The 20,714-nt window shown below is 40.2% G+C and overlaps 2 protein-coding genes across 3 annotated transcripts; both read right to left on the reverse strand.

Annotated features, from left to right (window-relative positions):
* Window positions 1-2,116: 2,116 nt before the first annotated feature.
* LOC124279316 (tryptophan--tRNA ligase, cytoplasmic-like) lies at window positions 2,117-3,945 on the reverse strand. The gene is made up of 4 exons (XM_046715128.1): window positions 3,922-3,945; window positions 3,146-3,319; window positions 2,883-3,023; window positions 2,117-2,563 (listed from the first exon to the last, which is right to left on the reverse strand). Exons 1-4 carry the CDS (start codon window positions 3,943-3,945, stop codon window positions 2,375-2,377), a joined length of 528 nt encoding a protein of 175 aa, XP_046571084.1. The 3' UTR covers window positions 2,117-2,374.
* Window positions 3,946-10,401: 6,456 nt separating this feature from the next.
* Window positions 10,402-18,475, reverse strand: LOC124279446 (tryptophan--tRNA ligase, cytoplasmic-like). 2 transcript variants are annotated; one of them, XM_046715276.1, is made up of 9 exons: window positions 18,277-18,475; window positions 14,828-14,936; window positions 13,156-13,275; window positions 12,167-12,349; window positions 11,746-11,959; window positions 11,432-11,605; window positions 11,169-11,309; window positions 10,643-10,849; window positions 10,402-10,598 (listed from the first exon to the last, which is right to left on the reverse strand). In XM_046715276.1, the coding sequence occupies exons 1-8, from the start codon at window positions 18,374-18,376 to the stop codon at window positions 10,661-10,663; spliced, it is 1,230 nt and encodes a 409-aa protein (XP_046571232.1). In that variant the 5' UTR covers window positions 18,377-18,475; the 3' UTR covers window positions 10,402-10,598; window positions 10,643-10,660. The 2 variants fall into 2 exon arrangements, with proteins under 2 accessions (XP_046571232.1, XP_046571231.1); XM_046715275.1 differs by having other exon boundaries at window positions 10,402-10,849.
* Between the last annotated feature and the right edge of the window lie 2,239 nt (window positions 18,476-20,714).

The following is a 20,714-nucleotide window of genomic DNA, read 5'->3' on the forward strand; positions in this document are numbered from 1 at the left end:
CTTATTCGATCCCCTTCCAATCCCCTTCTATGGTCTCAACCAAACCTAATCCCACATCCCTCTAGAGTGACCTCAACCTAACAGCATGTCAAATCCCTCTGGAGTGAAGTCAGCGTTACCCAATCCCAAATCCCGATGGAGTGATCTGAACCAAACCCCATCCCAAATCCCTCTAGACTGATCTCAGCCTTACCCCATCCCATTTCCCTGTGGAGTGATGTCAACCTAAACCCATCCCAAATCATTCTAGACTGATCTCAGCTTTACCCCATCCCAAATCCCTGTGAACTGATCTTAACCAAACCCCATCCAAAATCCATCTAGAGTGATCTCAACCTATACCCATCCCAAATCCTCCTAGAGTGATCGCAACCAAAGCCAATCCCAAATCCCTATTGAGTGATCTCAACCTAACCCAACCCTCCATCTCTCTAGAGCGATATCAGTCGCCGGTTGCATTTGCCGCCAACAACCGTCTTCCAGTTTAATGTAGTTACCACACAGACCTCCCTGTAAGTCTTGAGACTGTTTAGATTAACTAAAAAGCATTAACTAGGATTTCACATATATGTTCTAATTGTGCGATCTGAAACATGGCCCCTTTGCTAACTACAATGTTTTAACTAACATTAAATAATATGTAGGATATCAAGTTATTATTATCCCCCGCAACGCGTTTTGCGGGGGGTATTAAAATGGACTCCGTCCGTGCGTGCGTGCGTGCGTGCGTCCGTCCGTCCGTCCGTCCGTGTACATTTGTCTTTTCCGGAGCAGAACTCTAAAACCGTTCAATATTTCTTCACCAAACTTGGCACATACATGGATCTGGTGGTGTACTGGTGCCTTTTGGTAGTTTTGGAATTCTGAATTAAATATTTTTGGCGTTTCCATGGCAAAAAGTTCGACTTAGACTGAAATTGGTGGTAGTGCTCTTTTCCGGAGCAGAACTCTAAAACTGTTCAATATGTCTTCACCAAGCTTGGCACATAGATAGATCTGGTGGTGTACTGGTGCCTTTTGGTAGTTTTGGAATTCTGAATAAAATAGTTTTGGCGTTTCCATGGCAACAAGTTCGACTTAGACTGAAATTGGTGGTAGTGCTCTTTTCCGGAGCAGAACTCTAAAACCGTTCAATATGTCGTCACCAAACTTGGCACATAGATAGATCTGGTGGTGTACTGGTGCCTTTTGGTAGTTTTGGAATTCTGAATTAAATATTTTTGGCATTTCCATGGCAACAAGTTCGACTTAGACTGCAATTGGTGGAAGTGCTCTTTTCCGGAGCAGAACTCTAAAACCGTTCAATATGTCGTCACCAAACTTGGCACATAGATAGATCTGGTGGTATACTGGTGCCTTTTGGTAGTTTTTGAATTCTGAATAAAATATTTTTGGCGTTTCCGTGGCAATAAGTTTGACTTAGCCTGAAATTGTAGTAGTGCTCTTTTCCGGAGCTGAACTCTAAAACTTTTCACTATTTCTTCACCAAACTTGGCACATAAATAGATCTGGTGGTGTACTGGTGCCTTTTGGTAGTTTTGGAATTCCTAATAAACTATTTTTGGCGTTTCCATGGCAACAAGTTTGACTTAGCCTGAAATTGGTGGTTGTGCTCTTTTCGGGAGCAGAACTTTTAAACCCTTTCAATACTCTCCTTCCACTTTTCTATGTACACACCTAAATATTTGACATAATCATAACTCGTAGACACAATCATGAAGAGTATTTTGCCATTGCGGGGGATATTGATGACTTTGTCTTCTTGTTTATTTAAATTCTATGTTTGAATGTCAGGAAGGACAGAACATGTCAAGTCAATTTTGCCTATTTGCCGATGTTTGAACGTTTCTATTCTCTGCAGGTGAACATGACCAATGAAAATATAATACAAACACGAAAAGCAGTAGCATTATATTTTAAGCAGGTTCTGTGTATTGCTGCACATTGTAAATAATTTATGACCTAATATTTGGGCCGGTTCATATACATGTATCGAAACCATTCGTTGATGCATGTAGAAGATAACATAACGATTCAAATGTATAGCAATTAAAACAAATAACGGAAAACCAAGTTTGAATATATATATGTGACAAGCATATCGGTCATTCTTTTGATTCCAGTTTGTTCAAATATTTCTTGAACCTGATTTACACGTTTACTATGTGCTACATTAAACATAGTTCTTCTTCTACCATTGTCTTACTGAAAAAAAACCCATTTCATTTCCACGTCTAGATTGCTACAAGACAAAGATTAGCTTAGAAAGATAAAGAACGGTCATTGTGACATGTGATATACAAAATCACAATACATGTATTCGATATATGGTAACAGATTCCTGTCAACCCACAATTTGCCTCAGCTATTCACCTCAGCAAGTGCCCAGAGACTTAGAGGGGTCGGTGTAGTTGTACTTGAGTTTCCGGGGTGTCATGTAGTAGTCAACCGTGGCGTCAGAGATCTGTGCACGCCACTCTTGATGACCGGAAACCAGGGCCTGAAGGACTTTGATGAGCTCTTGCTTCAGCTCTCCCGTCATCATCTGTCCACGGGTGTACCGCTGCAACATCAAAATAAACTTCAACAGTATATCAATGACCTGGAGGAAAGGAGAATCGCTTTATCGTTGTCTATAATGAATGCAATATCGCGACAAAGTGATCTCACGATGCGATATTACCATACGATATAGTAATATTGCGAGATAGGTATAGTCGAAATAGGAATAGTCGAGATAGGAATAACACAGAAATGACAACATAGAATCATTAGAAATCTGGACAATACCACGAGCAAGTCGACAGAGCGAAAGAGGTCATGCCAGATTGTCATACAACTTATTCTGTTACCATCCGCGCGTAAAACACTGCTACACTCACCTCTTCAATGTCTTTGAGCTTGACATCATCATGCAGGAAGAATCTGAGATACTGGTAGGACACATCAATGGAACAGTCACCGCCACGTTTCTCCTGATCCTCTTTCGTGTCTTGCCCGCCTGAAAATGCGTACTTGTTTATCTGTAAAGTAAAACGACAACGAATTAGACTTTACTGTTTTAGCTGTGCATATTATAAACACTTGAAGCGCTAAGCTGGATCTGTGTGCACACTGATACTAGCATGGCCGTTGGTGAACTCACCTTGTCAGCTATCTCCTTTATCGAGTCAGTGAGGAAGATTGATGATGTAGGGTCGCTGGAGCTCATCTTCCCTTTGGCCCCCTTCAGAGCAGGAAAGAACACGGAGTGAACTAGGACTGGTTTGTGGCATTTCATCCGGGGCGCTGCGTCACGTGTCATCCGGAAATACGGGTCCTAGGAGTACAGTATCAAGAATATAATTTTTGAGCTTTGGTGAAAAGGGCACACGCGCGATAGTCTGTTGTGTTAGAACAACCTCAGAATCAGCATTATGAATATCAATATGTACTGATATAAGTGACACATCGTTGACTACCTTATCTATGGCACAGGGAAATGACAAAACATATAAAAAATCAAGACAATGCTAAGGAGGCAAGTGGCCTCTTAAAGCTGATTTAATTGATGTCACATTTTATAAAGTATTTTCAATCAAAATATTTAGAGAGATATGTCAACACTTGAAAATATTGTTAAACTCACCGTCAACTCTAGTTCAACAACGTTAAACGTCTTGGTAGGCCTCATTTATTGTGGGATATTTACTATGGCCTACCCAACGTTGAACCGGCAAAGCCTAATTTCTCGGCGCAGAATTCCTACGAGTTTCACGTCGGAACGATATGCACTTAAAATAAATGGAAAACGTTTGCTAAAAAATCCAAACCTGTCTTGTAGCTGCAGTTTATTCATTTATGCACAAATCCGCATAATCATTTCCACTGGATGTGTCCGTGTTTAGATGAAATCGAGCCATAACACTCGATCACCCTCACACTTTTGCAAGTCATCGCTGCCATGTTGACTTCATAGGACAGGGTCACAAAGGGAGATAACTCATATGGCAGTAGTCTCCTTCAGCTTATTATGCTTCCACAACTGAGAAGGAACTTCATGGTGCCAACTATAATGTAGTTTTATTCACTTTAAGAGAAAGTGAGATTTGGAAAAATTGTTTTTTGTGGAAAGTAAACCCCACAAACCCGGATTTGTACAGAACACCTTGTAGCTGTTGCTGTGGCATCCCATGGATTATCAACAGCGACAACAACCCCAGCCTACCAACAACAACTGATTCATGCCCTCCAAAAAGAATGGTGACGTGTCCCACGTGACGTCATCAGCCGACTGACGTTTTCTGTGCTCCGTGGAGTTTTTGTGTGCTTGTTGTTTTACGTCGCACTCGGCAAGATTCCAGCTATTTTGCGGCGGTCAGCAAATAATCGAGTCAGGAGCTCTTGCTTCAGCTCTCCAGTCATCATCTGTCCACGGGTGTACCGCTGTAATACCAGCGTAAACGTCAACACTATATCGGTGGTAGTGAGTAGTGAGCTTGGTTTTACGCCATACTCGGCAATATTCCAGGTATATGGCAGCGGTCAGCAAATAATCGAGTCTGGACCAGACAATCCAGTGATAAATATCATGAGCATCTTCTACGTAATCGATATGGTGACATGTGTCAACCAAGTCAGTTAGCCTGACCACCTGATCCCGTTAGTCACCTCTTACGGCAAGCATTGGTTGCTGAAGACCAATTCTAACCCGGACCTTCTCGTTTTTTTATTGTATATCTCGCAAGGGTCATACACATTACTATAGTGACAAATTTGAGCGGCTTTAGATCCGTGTGCCCATTGTCCATTACATCGAAAGCTTGATTTTGCTTCCCCACCTCATATTTACAAGCTTATTACTACTGTTTAGTTGATTTAGTACGCATCATGATTTGAGGAGGTACGGGGCGTGACGACTTATCGCTGTAGGAGGGAGGCTGTATTTAGAGACACACTGCAATTCATAATTACATAGTGTCACTTCTCTTTGTATACCTTATGGTAATTCAGGTTTCTCGGGGGAATGCATTGAACAACCTGTGTCAGGGTGACATGATCCCACTGCAAACAAAGCGCACCCTCAAACACATTGTACGTATAATAATAACCGCTATTTCCAGGAGTTGTCTACTGTTTCTACACCGTGACAACCATACAATTTTGAAGAGTCGCATCGATTTCCAAACAATGACTAGGGCAATATGCAACAGCTTACAATAAATTCAGTGCTATTCTTTTATTTGTCTTTTTCGAAACTATGTATTTTGTAATCAATATTTTGAATGTTTCAAAATATATATGAATAGTCTGGGGCTTAATCACTATCAATTCTCACATTAATTAATATTGGGAACGTTTTAAGATGGCTGAGCTCTGTGGCCATCTATAATAACGCACTCTAAAAGACTACCGTTTTGAAAATGTTCTTGTCATTGGATAATGGAAATATACATTATGCGATGTGGCATTTAAGTTCGTCTCTTAGTGGTTTGGTCGCCTCTTTTATACAAAACAAACTTTAAATATTTAATTTACTGTGGAACTTGATCAAATGTCCAAATACCCCAGGCTTATCTTCCACACGAACGTTAATGAACTTAACTTTTCAATGAAAGTTAATGAAGTGTGTTGGGTTAAGTATATGTTTGAGTTTAACATTTGGTCATTTGGATTTGGAAATACTTTTCAGAAGCGTCAAGCGTCTGGGTTGTCAATGTGTGATCGTGAGCCATTCCGATCGCCTTGCTTGTTGAGACTTTAATCAGTTAATATCGCGGATCAGGCTGTTCCGTTGCGAGAGTCTTGGTGAAATCGGGCCTACTTGGTGACAGTATTGTGTCTACTTGGGATATCTCATGTTAAACAGTGCAGTGTTGTGTAACTGGTCAAGCATATCAAAACCGGCATTTTTCAAGACTTGTTACTTCAGATTCTTAGATATAGGTCCGCATTGCTACGTTGCTGTGATCTTGACCGGGGCGATAAACCTTATTCAACTCACCTTTATCGATTTTATTCGCCTCACCGTTATAGAGTTTACTCCTTTCAGACATTGCCAAAGAACAACGCAACGTCCCAATACAACATTCAAACACACATAATTATGTCTGTATAGGCACAGACCGATTCCGTGGTGTAGTGGTTAGAGCGTCCGCCCGGAGAGCGAAAGGTCGCAGGTTCGATCCCCGACCGCGTCATACCAAAAGACGTTAACATATGGTACTTGTTGGTCCCTGCCTTGCGCTCGGCATTAATGGGCACAACAAGGACTGGTCGGCTCGGATTCAGTATTATGCGTCTGAGTGGGGTATTCATGCTTCACTGCGGCATGGTATCTCAGTGAGCTAGCACTATAAAACCAGCTTAAGTCTGGGCTAGTACAAGCAGCCGCACATACACATACACACGCATGCACGTCGTCATATGAGCCAAAAATTCTCAAGCACGACGTTAAACCCAATTTCACCTCATCTGTATAGGCACAAACACAGAAGATCTATTTTACATAAACTGTTATCATTATTTAATGACCCTTTACCCACGGATTTGTTCTAATCATGACCACCATACACGAGGTTTCAATAGACGTGTTGACATAAGTAACTAGGTTCTGTGCAAAGAAAATACTGTTCCAATTTAGGTACACCTGTAGTCGCTGAGCAATTTTAATGTTATAGTATTGATAAAACACTTTGCTATGAAATACACAATGCCATTTTAGAAAGTGGTCAAATGTAACATATGTTATATTTGGGATTACACTTTCTTAGTAAAGTACAGATTCTAGTACTTTTTGGGTTGAGTCCCATCCGGGATTCGAACACGCACCCTCAGAGTCCGGCACCTAATCGCCAGCACACAAAGTCAGACGCCTAGACCGCTCAGCCACCGCGGCTTCCACAAAAATGGAAGTCGGACAACTGGTAGTCTAGACTGCGGACTTTGTGTACACCCCCTGTTTAACACTTATCACAAGTCCGTTCTAAGTCCAGTGCCGTCTGAACATTTTTGTGGAAGCTGATGACTGAGCGGTCTAGGCGTCTTACTACAACTGCACAACTTAGGTGCTGACTCAAATCCCGAAATTCGAATCCCGGATGAATCAACCCTAGAATCTGTACTACTAAGAAAGTGTAACCCCAAATATAACATATGTTACAAACACTTTGCTGTTGAAAACAAATAGCGTGATTTTGCTCCCAGTTACCTGAGTATGTGTGGGATATAGACAATAAATCCATGAGTATAGGATAGTTTTTATTGATATAAGAGATCCCTTGATGCCAGGTATAACAGTGAGTACAAAATTGTATTTGTTGAACATTTTTATTCATCCATAGAAAAGATACAAATGTGTAATGTTGTCAGCATCAGGTATTCCAAACATTTACTTCGTAATACGAAACACAAGATCTTGTTATCAACCATATACGTTAAACGTATATCTTGAAAATATTCTTGTGGAAACATATTCCACTTGGCCAAAAGTGCCAAATAACATTGAACACTGTGTCGATTCGCAAGTTCTTATAATTCTAGTCCGCAAGTTAGGACCTTATCAGTATCCCATAAAATCATGCAGTGTCCATTATTAAAAACCCTTTGTGTCCTAAGCATTTGTATAGTATGAATAAATATCAGACAGGTTTCATCAGCCCGAAGTGAGATATTTCTAATGAAGCACTTTTTTCTAAGAGAGTGAACAAATACACATGCAGTTACAACCTGTACTAGACTTGGCTATTATGCAATTGTCTGAGACAGAGATGGGGGTGGGGTGCGGTGGTTGTGTGTGTGTTTGACATATTCTTAAAAGAATCCCAAATCCCTCTGGAGTGATCTCAGCCTGAACCCATCTCAAATCTCTCTGAAGTGATCTCAACCACACCCAATCAAAAGTCCCTCTAGAGTAATTTCATCCTTATCCGACTCAAATCCCCTTCTATGATCTCAACTAAACCTAATCCCACATCCCTCTAGAGTGACCTCAACCTAACAACATGCCAAATCCCTCTGGAGTGATGTCAGCGTTACCCAATCCCAAATCCTGATGGAGTGATCTGAACCAAACCCCATCCCAAATCCCTCTAGACTGATCTCAGCCTTACCCCATCCCATTTCCCTGTGGTGTGATCTTAACCAAACCCCATCCAAAATCCATCTAGAGTGATCTCAACCTATACCCATCCCAAATCCTTCTGAACCGATCTCCACCGAACCCATCCCATATCCTTCTAGAGTGATCGCAACCAAAGCCAATCCCAAATCCCTATTGAGTGATCTCAACCTAACCCAACCCTACATCTCTCTAGAGCGATGTCAGTCGCCGGTTGCATTTGCCTCCAAGAACCGTCTTTCAGTTTAATGTAGTTACCAGAAAGACCTTCCTGTAAGTCTTGAGACTGTTTAGATTAACTAAAAAGCATTAACTAGGATTTCACATATATGTTGTAATTGTGCGATCTGAAACATGGCCCCTTTGCTAACTACAATGTTTTAACTAACATTAAATAATATGTAGGATATCAAGTTATTATTTATTTAAATTCTATGTTTGAATGTCAGGAAGGACAGAACATGTCAAGTCAATTTTGCCTATTTGCCGATGTTTGAACGTCTCTATTCTCTGCAGGTGAACATGACCAATGAAAATATAATACAAACACGAAAAGCACTAGCATTATATTTTAAGCAGGTTCTGTGTATTGCTGCACACTGTAAATAATTTATGACCTAATATTTGGGCCGGTTCATATACATGTATCGAAACTATTCGTTAATGCATGTAGAAGATAACATAACGATTCAAATGTAAAGCAATTAAAACAAATAACGAAAAACCAAGTTTGAATATATACTCTGCAAAAAAAGAAACGCACAGGTGATAATGAAATGTAAAATTAACTTTATTTTATTTCTATGCAAACAAAACCCGGTTACTTTAACCAAACATAATGTATACTTGTTCATATCCATTAAGTATCGCTCAAACACACCATTTCATGAAATATTGTTGTTTGATGATGGTTTTTGAAAATATCATGAAATTTTCACGTGTAAATGACACTTCGAACGATATGCACGTGAAAGTTGCTTCACCTATGCACCAGTGTGTAGGGTATATGAGGAAGGCAGTTTAACGTGTTCAATTCACTTTCAACGCCAGTTTACTGACGAATTCAACATGCCACGACTTAGCGAAGCTGACCGGAACATCGCCATCGGACGTCTTGAAGCTGGCGAATCTCAGTCATCAGTTGCAAGACACTTCAACGTGCATCACACAACAATTTCCCGTTTATGGAGGCGCTACAATCAACTGGGCTCGACCCGCGACCGACCTCGGAGTGGTAGACCACGGGTAACCAATGCTGCACAGGACCGCTACATCCGGGTGTTCCATTTACGTAACCGGGCCGTCCCAGCAACACAAACAGCAGAGAACGTCCCAGGTCTTCGCCGCGTCTCCGCCCAGACCATCAGAAATCGCCTCAGACAGCACGGGATACGCCCTCGACGACCTCACGTAGGATGCACACTACGACCTCATCATCGCCTGGCACGTGTTCGATGGTGCAGGAACGTCCAGAGATGGAATTGGAGACATTGGCAGCGAATTCGGTTCAGCGACGAATCTCGTTTCCAACTTCAAAGACACGATGGTAGGACGAGGGTCTATAGACGGAGAAACGAACGTTACGCCCGTAATTGTGTAGTTGAAGCGGACAGATTTGGAGGGGGAAGTGTGATGGTATGGGGGGCCATTTCTTACAACGGGAGAAGTGACTTGGTGCACGTCCGTGGTAACCTGACTGCAATTCGTTACAGGGATGAAATTCTGCAACGTCATCTTTTACCTGTCATCAACCCTCAACGTCACGTTTTCCAACAGGACAACGCCAGACCGCACGTGGCTCGCATCACGATGGACTACCTGACGAATCAGAACATCACAGTTCTTCCCTGGCCTTCAAAATCCCCCCGATTTGAACACAATAGAGCATTTGTGGGACCAGCTTGGGAAACGCGTTCGACGTCGTCAGCCTCAACCCCAAACGTTGCAACAACTGTCTCAAGCCTTGCAGGAGGAATGGAGGAGGATCCCCCAAGCACGGATTCAAAGACTGATCATGTCCATGGACAGGAGGTGCCAAGCTGTGTTGCAAGCTCGAGCTGGTCACAACAGGTACTGACCTCCACGCCATCTGTACGCCCGGTGCAATGGTTTCAGAGACAAATGATAGCTGCATGTTGTAAAGCTGACTCTTGACAACATCCATGTGAAATTTTACGTTCGTGCGATCATTAGTTAAAGTTTTATTTGGAAACAAAATAAAGTGTTTACATTCCTGAGTTTTCACCTGTGCGTTTCTTTTTTTGCAGAGTATATATGTGACAAGCATATCGGTCATTCTTTTGATTCCAGTTTGTTCAAATATTTCTTGAACCTGTTTTACATGTTTACTATGTGCTACATTAAACATAGTTCTTCTTCTACCATCGTCTTACTTAAAGAAAAAAACATTTCATTTCCACGTCTAGATTGCTACAAGACAAACATCAGCTTAGAAAGATAAAGAACGGTCATTATGACATGTGATATACAAAATCACAATACATGTATTCGATATATGGTAACAGATTCCTGTCAACCCACAATTTGCCTCAGCTATTCCCCTCAGCAAGTGCCCAGAGGCTTAGAGGGGTCGGTGTAGTTGTACTTGAGTTTCCGGGGTGTCATGTAGTAGTCAACCGTGGCGTCGGAGATCTGCGCACGCCGCTCTTGATGACCGGAAACCAGGGCCTGAAGGACTTTGATGAGCTCTTGCTTCAGCTCTCCCGTCATCATCTGTCCACGGGTGTACCGCTGCAACATCAGAATAAACTTCAACAGTATATCAGTGACCTGGAGGAAAGGAGAATCGCTTTATCGTTATCTATAATGAATGCAATATCGCGACAAAGTGATCGCACGATGCGATATTACCATACGATATAGTAATATTGCGAGATAGGTATAGTAGAAATAAGAATAGTCGAGATAGGAATAACACAGAAATGACAACATAGAATCATTAGAAATCTGGACAATACCATGAGTAGGTCGACAGAGCGAAAGAGGTCATGCCAGATTGCCATACAACTTATTCTGTTACCATCCGCGCGTAAAACACTGCTACACTCACCTCTTCGATGTCTTTGAGCTTGGCATCATCATCCAGGAAGAATCTGAGATACTGGTAGGACACATCAATGGAACAGTCACCGCCATGTTTCTCCTGATCCTCTTTCGTGTCTTGCCCGCCTGAAAATGCGTACTTGTTAATCTGTAAAATAAAACGACAACGAATTAGAATTTACTGTTTTAGCTGTGCAAAATATAAACACTTGAAGCGCTTAGCTGCATCTGTGTGCACACTGATACTAGCATGGCCGTTGGTGAACTCACCTTGTCAGCTACCTCCTTTTTCGAGTCAGTGAGGAAGATTGATGATGTAGGGTCGCTGGAGCTCATCTTCCCTTTGGCCCCCTTCAGAGCAGGAAAGAACACGGAGTGAACTAGGGCTGGTTTGTGGCATTTCATCCGGGGCGCTGCGTCACGTGTCATCCGGAAATACGGGTCCTAGGAGTATAGTGTCAAGAATATAACTTTTGAGCTTTGGTGAAAGGACACACGCGCGATAGTCTGTTGTGTTAGAACACCTCAGAATCAGCATTATGAATATTAATATATACTGATATAAGAGACACATCGTTGACTACCTGATCTATGGCACAGGGTATGAGGCAGGGCACGTCACTCCTCCCGTTGAAGATCTGTGGGAATGAGGAACTGAAGCTAGGTGCTGCTTGGATGGCCGGGAAACTGATTTGGCCGATACAGTCACTGTCGGTGAAGCCGAATATTCCCTTGGCTTGATTGACCGTCACCAGCTTCTCAACACGACAAACATTCTTGTAGAACTCAATGGAGCCTCTAAACAAACAACAGAAACTTGAACCTGGTGGTAACTGCTTCTGAAGACGTCATATTTTCACGGATACATTTCATAGGCCAAGAAACTCACGATCCACAGATTCTTAGAAAGAGCACAGGAAAGTGCAGCATTATAAATCACTGGACCAACAGTGCTCTTATAATCATTGTTACGAAAACAATTGTTACTTAAAATATATGGCTTACCCAACATATTCAAAATCGCTGAAGATGAAAGTCTTGTCAAGGTCAAAACCACAAGCGATGATGTCTTTGGCGTTCTCATGCGCGAGGCGGTGTGCCTCCTCCAGTTCCAGGTCCCTCCACAGGAACTTCTCGTCATCTGTCATCTGGATCACCAACGGAACGTCGAACGTATCCTGCAGCCATCTGGAATATTGCCCATTCAGCTATTTCATTTATCTCACAGTTTAACAATACCATGTGCCATAAAGCATATAAAGTTCACCCAACTTGTCACGTTAGTTCCAACATAGGTAGATCTCAGAGGTAGTACTTCATGTCACCTTAGAACAAGAGTGAAGATAAATGGTATGAGGTTCTCTATGACATCATAGCATGCACTATTGACTCACTTCGTGAAGATAAATGGTATGAGGTTCTCTATGCCATCATAGCATGCATTATTGACTCACTTCGTGAAGATAAATGGTATGAGGTTCTCTATGCCATCATAGCATGTATTATTGACTCACTTCGTGAAGATGAAGGGTATGAAGTTCTCTGTGCCATCATAGCATGCATTATTGACTCACTTCGTGAAGATAAATGGTATGAGGTTCTCTATGCCATCATAGCATGCATTATTGACTCACTTCGTGAAGATAAAGGGTATGAGGTTCTCTGTGCCATCATAGCATGCATTATTGACTCACTTCGTGAAGATAAATGGTATGAGGTTCTCTATGCCATCATAGCATGCATTATTGACTCACTTCGTGAAGATGAAGGGTATGAGGTTCTCTATGCCATCATAGCATGTATTATTGACTCACTTCGTGAAGATAAATGGTATGAGGTTCTCTGTGCCATCATAGCATGTATTATTGACTCACTTCGTGAAGATAAATGGTATGAGGTTCTCTATGCCATCATAGCATGCATTATTGACTCACTTCGTGAAGATAAATGGTATGAGGTTCTCTATGCCATCATAGCATGCATTATTGACTCACTTCGTGAAGATGAAGGGTATAAGGTGTCCCAGGTGCATGGCCTCTGATGAAGGTCCGCGGCCGGTGTACAGGTAGAAGGGCTGCTTCTTCTCATACATGTCCAGGACCTGCCCCAGCTCTCTGTGTGGGGCATAGGAAGTTGTAATTGCAATACCAACAACAACGACCGACCTGCTGTAACTACTAACTACTACTACTACTACTACTACTACTACTACTACCACCGCCACCACCACCACCACAACAACTACATGTACTACTACTACTACTACTACTACTACTACTACTACTACTACTACTAGATAGATAGATGTCAATCAGTTAAAATGTTTTTCCAGAATGGAGAACTTACATACTACTACTACTACTACTACTACTACTACTACTACTACTACTACTACTACTACTACTACTAGATAGATAGATGTCAGTCAGTTAAAATGTTTTTCCAGAATGGAGAACTTACATACTTTTAACGATTCAGCTGAAATATTACTGGGTTGCTGGGTGCTACTGCTACTACTACTACTACTACTACTACTACTACTACTACTACTACTACTACTACTACTACTACTACTGCTGCTGCTGCTACTACTACTACTACTACTACTACTACTACCACCGCCACCACCACCACCACCACAACAACATGTATTTCTACTACTACTACTACTGCTGCTGCTGCTGCTACTACTACTACTACTACTACTACTACTACTACTACTACTACTACTACTACTACTACTGCTACTACTACTACTACTACTACTACCACCGCCACCACCACCACCACAACAACAACAACTACATGTATTTCTACTACTACTACTACTACTACTACTACTACTACTACTACTACTACTACTACTGCTACTAACACCCATGCTGGTCAGGCTCGCTGGCTTGGTTGACACATGTCATCGGTTCCCAATTGCGCAGATCGATCCTCATGCTCTTGATCACTGGAACGTCTGGTCCAGATTCGATTATTTACAGACCGCCGCCATATAGCTGGAATATTGCTGAGTGCGGCGTAAAACTAAACTCACTCCCTCACTACTACTATTACCACCGCCACCACCACAACAATAACTACATGTACTACTACTACTACTACTACTACTACTACTACTACTACTACTACTGCTGCTGTTACTACTACTACTACTACTACTAACCGCCTCCGTGGTGTAGTGGTTAGAGCGTCCGCCCGGAGAGCGGAAGGTCGCGGGTTCGATCCCCGACAGCGTCATACCAAAAGACGTTAAAATATGGTACTTGTTGGTCCCTGCCTGGCGCTCGGCATTAATGGGTACAACAAGGACTGGTCGGCTCGGAGTCAGTATAATGTGTTTGAGTGGGGTATTCATGCTTCACTGCGGCATGGTATCTCAGTGAGCTAGCACTATAAAACCAGCTTAAGTCTGGGCTAGTACAAGCAGCCTCACATACACATACACACGCATGCACGTCGTCATATGAGCGAAATATTCTCAAGCACGACGTAAAACCCAATTTCACCTCACCTCACTACTACTACTACCGCCACCACAACCACAACTACTACTACTACTACTACTACTACTACTACTACTACTACTACTACTACTACTACTACTACTACTACTACTACTACTACTACAATGTCATGAAAATGAAATAAAAGTACCGGTGCGAGAAGAATATTTCTCTTGTGAGGAAACGATGTGGTTTCTTCCCTGTCACACGTTCGATTCTCTTGATGAGGTCCTCCGTTATTCTTACACTGCCAAATTTATCTGGTGAGACGGAAAATGGTTGTATTTTAATAATAAACATTCTCATAACCACACATCACAATACAGTAGCCAGTGAAGTAATAGATAAGAAAACATAAAATATAAAAGATACACGAATAAAATCATGTGAAATATGCATTTACACTACGTAAAATTCTAAATAAATGATATTATAAAATACATGCATGATGGAATGCTACCTTATAGCGTAATATTATCTGATAACGTTACGTTAGATGAAGTTTTGGAATAATCTTAAAATTTGGATTAACAACTATTTGATACAAAAGGTTAATTTATCAAAATGTGTGATGTATTTTGTTACCTTAAGTAAAAACCCATTACTTAATCATATAATCATTTCGGCTATAAATAAAGTAAATAAATAAACTTTATAAAAGATACTTTTTCTGTTGAAAGCTCCATTGCCAAAAGCAAGAATAAAATGACCCCATTATTCCCAGTAGTCAAAACTGACCAGTGTACGCAGCAACTGCCTTTGAAAAATCTTGATCTGAATGCCATTTTGAAAAAATATCTTTGTTTACTTTATTATATGTTAATTATTTAGTTTACGTATTTGTATATGCACTGATGTAACACTGGGAACATAAAAAAACCCCCAAAAACGAAAAAGAACAAAAAAAACCCAACAAAATAAAATAAAATAGCGCTACTTTAATTTGGAGAGAAAATGTATTCGTTATGAAAGCGTAAATGAAAATCATATGCCATATGAATTAGATGACATAACATACTCAGGTTACTCTGATTATGACCCAATTTACAATAAAATATTTAAACTGAAATTAAGTAAGAATATAATATACTCAAAAAAGAACTGAATAATGAAAAGAAACAGGCAAAAATAACATAAATTAGCTGTAATCAATATATTATACGCTACATTATGTGGAAAAATTCTTAGAAACCAAAGGCCGGGATGAATAAGAAATAATGACGCACAATGTAAAGGGAATAATTCTTAGAAGTAAAGCGAAATGGTGTGAATAAGGCGATGTATCACAGAATATGTTCTACATTTAGGAAAATGAAACTACATAAACAAAAACATGACACATCAGATTTAATAAATAAGGCTCCTGCACTTCACCTTCCGGTCTCTTAAAAGTGACATAAATGAATTTGTTACTTCATTTCATACTCGATGAAAATATATACATTAGAAACCAATAGGAAATATACAAGGGAATTAATTCGTTACCTCCACGTACGTTCATTGTTCATAGAGTGGTTTCACCAAATATTTCAAGATGTTCATGGTAACGATACACTGCGCCTCATTTCGGACCGACACATATAAAAAAACAAACCCAACAACGATCTGTTTCAAATAATTTGAGTGAATTTAAGAAATGCTAACTTTGCCTGAGAGACACACACTAACAGTCCATAAAATAACTTGTAAATAATATTGTTTTATTGTGATCATCAAATAACATATTTTACAAATACATACGCATCATTCTATCATATTTCCTCATCCTGATGCAGGCTTATTAAAAACTTATTATTTATTGGTGTTGATAAATAATACTTGGGTTATTCCACCTTTCAATTGCTCAATTTATGGAAAGTAAATGGATAAAGTGACTTATGTAATCACAATGAGTTGTTTAATATCTACCCATTTCCACACGAGAATATATTTTTTTCCATTTTTATAAAAAAAACATAAGGACAATTGTATTTTTACGTACTAGTTCTTTGGAAAGATATTCTAGGCATTATACGCATACAAAGTAAGGAAAATATAGTACACAAATTACGAACCTTTCACGAATTTAAGATACATCCACTTTTCAAATTGACATAGGGTAGAATTGAAATACAATACAATACAAATATGGTATAGATTATAGAGTCTTAAACACTAACTTAAAATAGATGTAGATGAAAAATATTTGTCATATTAGAAGCTATTACAACATGTACCTAAATAATTGATACTCGCTGTTCGTAGTTTTAGTCTCGTCAATGAAAATTACGTATGTAAACAAATATCCCGTAATAAACAAACTCATACTGTTTCAAGACTGTATATTTATTTATAGAAGATTGTGAAATAAAGCCCCTGTACTTCACGACTTAATGTATTTTAAAACCTAACATATACAATAGTTAACATAACAACATAGATATAAGACAACTCAAGAAAATAACCAGTCTTGACTGTCCTCCGAAACTGATTCAATACAAACTAGCTGTGAACATCAGATTAACGTATCAGTGAAAATTAGCTTTGACACCGGGTGTTCGTGGAGCTACCATAAAAAGTTTAGGAATGATCGACACGACCCTTTTGTTTGAATGGCATAAACAAGGAGAATTTGTGTACACTTTAACAACTTGAAAATTTGATTCTTACACATATAATTTTTCATAACTTGCCGCAGTTTCCGAAAGTGATTCAACAGTCTCTTGAACACTTGTATGAATCTTAATTACCTGGCTTCGAGAGCATAACTAACATTTATTACTTATTCATTTCGAAAAGAAAGAATATATTTAAGCATGTAAATGTACTGTAAATAAATTGGATTTTTAGTCAGTGTTAGAACACCCATCATATAGAAATGTTTACAGATACAATGAAATTATTTTGTATATGATGTTTTTTCATAAATCCTGGTACATACGTATATACGTTCTGATATAACCTGTTTCGAATCGGCTTCCCGAGTGAGTGAGTTAGTGAAGTTTTACGCCGCACTCAGCAATATTCCAGCTATATGGCGGCGGTCTGCAAATAATCGAATCTGGACCAGACAATGCAGTGAGCATGGGTTACTGAAGGTACATTTTAACCCGGACCTTCTCGGTTTCAATTCCCGAGGAATTGGGAATAACGCTTAATGCTTTTTCTGCACTCGTCTCGATTATCTGATATTTGAGCTAGACAAAGACAGGTACGACATGTAAATTGCATATTTAAATTCGATACGACCAGTGTGCTTGTAGCAGCGGATAAGTTCAGCATCAATAACTCCGTTCAGCCTATGATTTGACAGCTTACTTTACAGTGCACGCTTGATCGAAAAAAAAACCCCCACACAAACAATACTTGAGGTTCTACACAAAATACCCTCATGGCGTAATGAGTAATGAGTCCCATTATCTGTAATCACTTGAAGACGTTTCCCGTGCAATTTTACGATCACATGACGACATTTTGAAAATAGTTGTAATAACTCTGCTTTGTTTACTGTTTTTGAATTTAACGTTTTCATAGTTGAATTCTTATGAATTTCTGACCGCTGGTAGGATTTGCGTTCTTCCGCGAAACATAAAACAATGCAACGTAAAGGACGGGTCCTACCTATCAGTTTGTCGTAGTCCACGCCTTTCTGGGACACGCTCTGGACAGTCCAGGGGGTGACCTCATCCTCCAGGACTTTGGGGTCTTTAGCGTCAGCCATGACGATTCTCACTTCAACGTTGTCGACCTGTGTATATATACGGACTGACAAGTTGTCCCTACAACAGCGTCTGACGCAATGTACCCACGCCACCGTGCAACCAGTCTTTGTAAACACAAAACGAAAGTAGGGCCTACAGCATGTCAATCCTCGGCGCACAACGCCATTAATAGGCGGATCCAGAGGGGGGGTGCAGGGGTGCGCACCCCCCCTTTTGTCCTGAAAGTTTATTAAATGACCATTGAAACTCTGGTGAAAATGAAGTGTGCACCCTCCCTATTCTCAATAGTGTGCACCCCCCCTTTCTCAAAAAGCTGTATCCGCCCCTGCATTACTTGTATGTCTGACATATCTTCACAATTCTTCGCAACTCTATATACGCAGTCAATATATAGTGATAACATAAATTTGTTTCATATTTGCATAGATTTATAAATGTGAACATATAATATGTTTACATAATAGGGAATGTATCCGTGTCCAGTATAGCTGAATAAAGTTATGTGCGTTGTCATACAATACTAGCACATCTTCACCAGATGTCATTAAGGTTTCATTTCCCCACTATTAACTGTTTTATTCGACAAGAACATGTATTACATTTTCTGATTTGGTGACTTAAATTATATGCGTTTGTACCGAAACACAGATGTACCGAAACACATTGGACAAAACGATAAATAAACCATTAAACTGAAGTCTGTTTTATGGCAGGGGCGACTGAAAGGCTACAAGAGTTACCTCCCTTGTTGCTCCAACTCGACTTTCCAGTATTTTCGCGGAATAAACAATACGATATACAATAAATGTGTGTGGATATATGTGTGTGTGTGTGTGCGTGCGTGCGTGCGTGCGTGAAAGAGAGAGAGAGAGAGAGAGAGAGAGAGAGAGAGAGAGAGAGAGAGAGAGAGAGAGAGAGAGAGCATATGTGGTTGTGTGAGAGAGACCAAAATAAAGGGAGATAGACGGAAGACAGGCAGACTCTCTATTTACCGTTTGCCCCAATATTCATTAATCTCAGGAGATGATGGAGCCAGCGCTTGTGATGGGAAGTGATGGGAGTCGCTGATACTGTGGAGAAAGCCTTTCACTGATAGAGAATGTATTTGTTTAGGCCTTCAAGTAGTAGCCCTGGAAGAGTGGATGAGTGAGTTAACTTTACGCCGTTTTTAGCAATATTCCAGCACTATCACAGCGGGGGACACCAGAAATGGGCTTCATACATTGTACCGTTGTGAGGACTGACTGACTGACTGACTAAGTTTGGTTTTACGCCGCTTTTAGCAATATTCCAGCAATATCACAGCGGGGGACACCAGAAATGGGCTTCATACATTGTACCGTTGTGGGGAATTGAACCCGGGTCTTCGGCGTGACGAGCGAACGCTTTAACCACAAGGCTACCCCCCACCGCCCCTCACCCTGTTGGAAATACCCAGTATAAAGCAGCATCCAGGTCATATATCCAAATAAATCACTGGATTGTCTGGTCCAGACTCGATTTGTTTATAAAAAAACATATTGTAGAGCTGTTATACTGCTGAAACAAATATCTGCTCATGATATATATTGTCACAATTGTACAACCGACTCTGCTTTTAGCAGAGATTTCTTATGAATATGGAAAGGATTTTGTCGCTTTTATTTATTTAAAATATATTTTCTGTTTGTGACGCAACAGACATCTTGTGCGTGAACATTGTAATATTGATTTTAGCAGGACTCTCTGCATCTATCTTAACGACCGTTTAATGAGATCAAAGACGCATAAAAACGTAGGGACTTTAGTTATTCAATCCTTGAAGCACATACTACTGTTATTACGTGTTGATATCAGAACGTTGTTTCGTGATGGATACGAGTAATGATGTTATAGTAGAGCTTTTCATATATATTGCTTATATAGTACACTTTGAAATGTTTGTTGTCATACTAAACATTTCTTTAATTGTACATTCTTCGAGCATAGGCACTTTCCCGTATGTTCTCGTATCATACATTATTTCTTTACGAGTATCTACTTTCAAATACATATTATTTGACTACGCTTATCGTGCCGGTGCATAAACCCAATTTCATTTCATTTTTATTGATTAAGGGACATGCATTGATAAATGTCGAACCTTGCTATGTTCAAATTGATTACGTTTTGAAACTATACAGTAGGCCGTAGACTCTTTTGCGTCACTGAGCTTGATAGTGCAATAAATACACATACCTTTGTTGTCATATATGTACGCTGTGGAAGTTATCCAAAGTGGATAGGTGTGGTCCCATATACCAACAACATCATGATAATATACATTGCCCACTAATCAAACCAATACATATACATGTA

The sequence above is a fragment of the Haliotis rubra genome, unplaced genomic scaffold, assembly GCF_003918875.1.
Source record: "Haliotis rubra isolate DU_JTF1 unplaced genomic scaffold, ASM391887v1 Scf25, whole genome shotgun sequence".
Taxonomy (NCBI): domain Eukaryota; kingdom Metazoa; phylum Mollusca; class Gastropoda; order Lepetellida; family Haliotidae; genus Haliotis; species Haliotis rubra.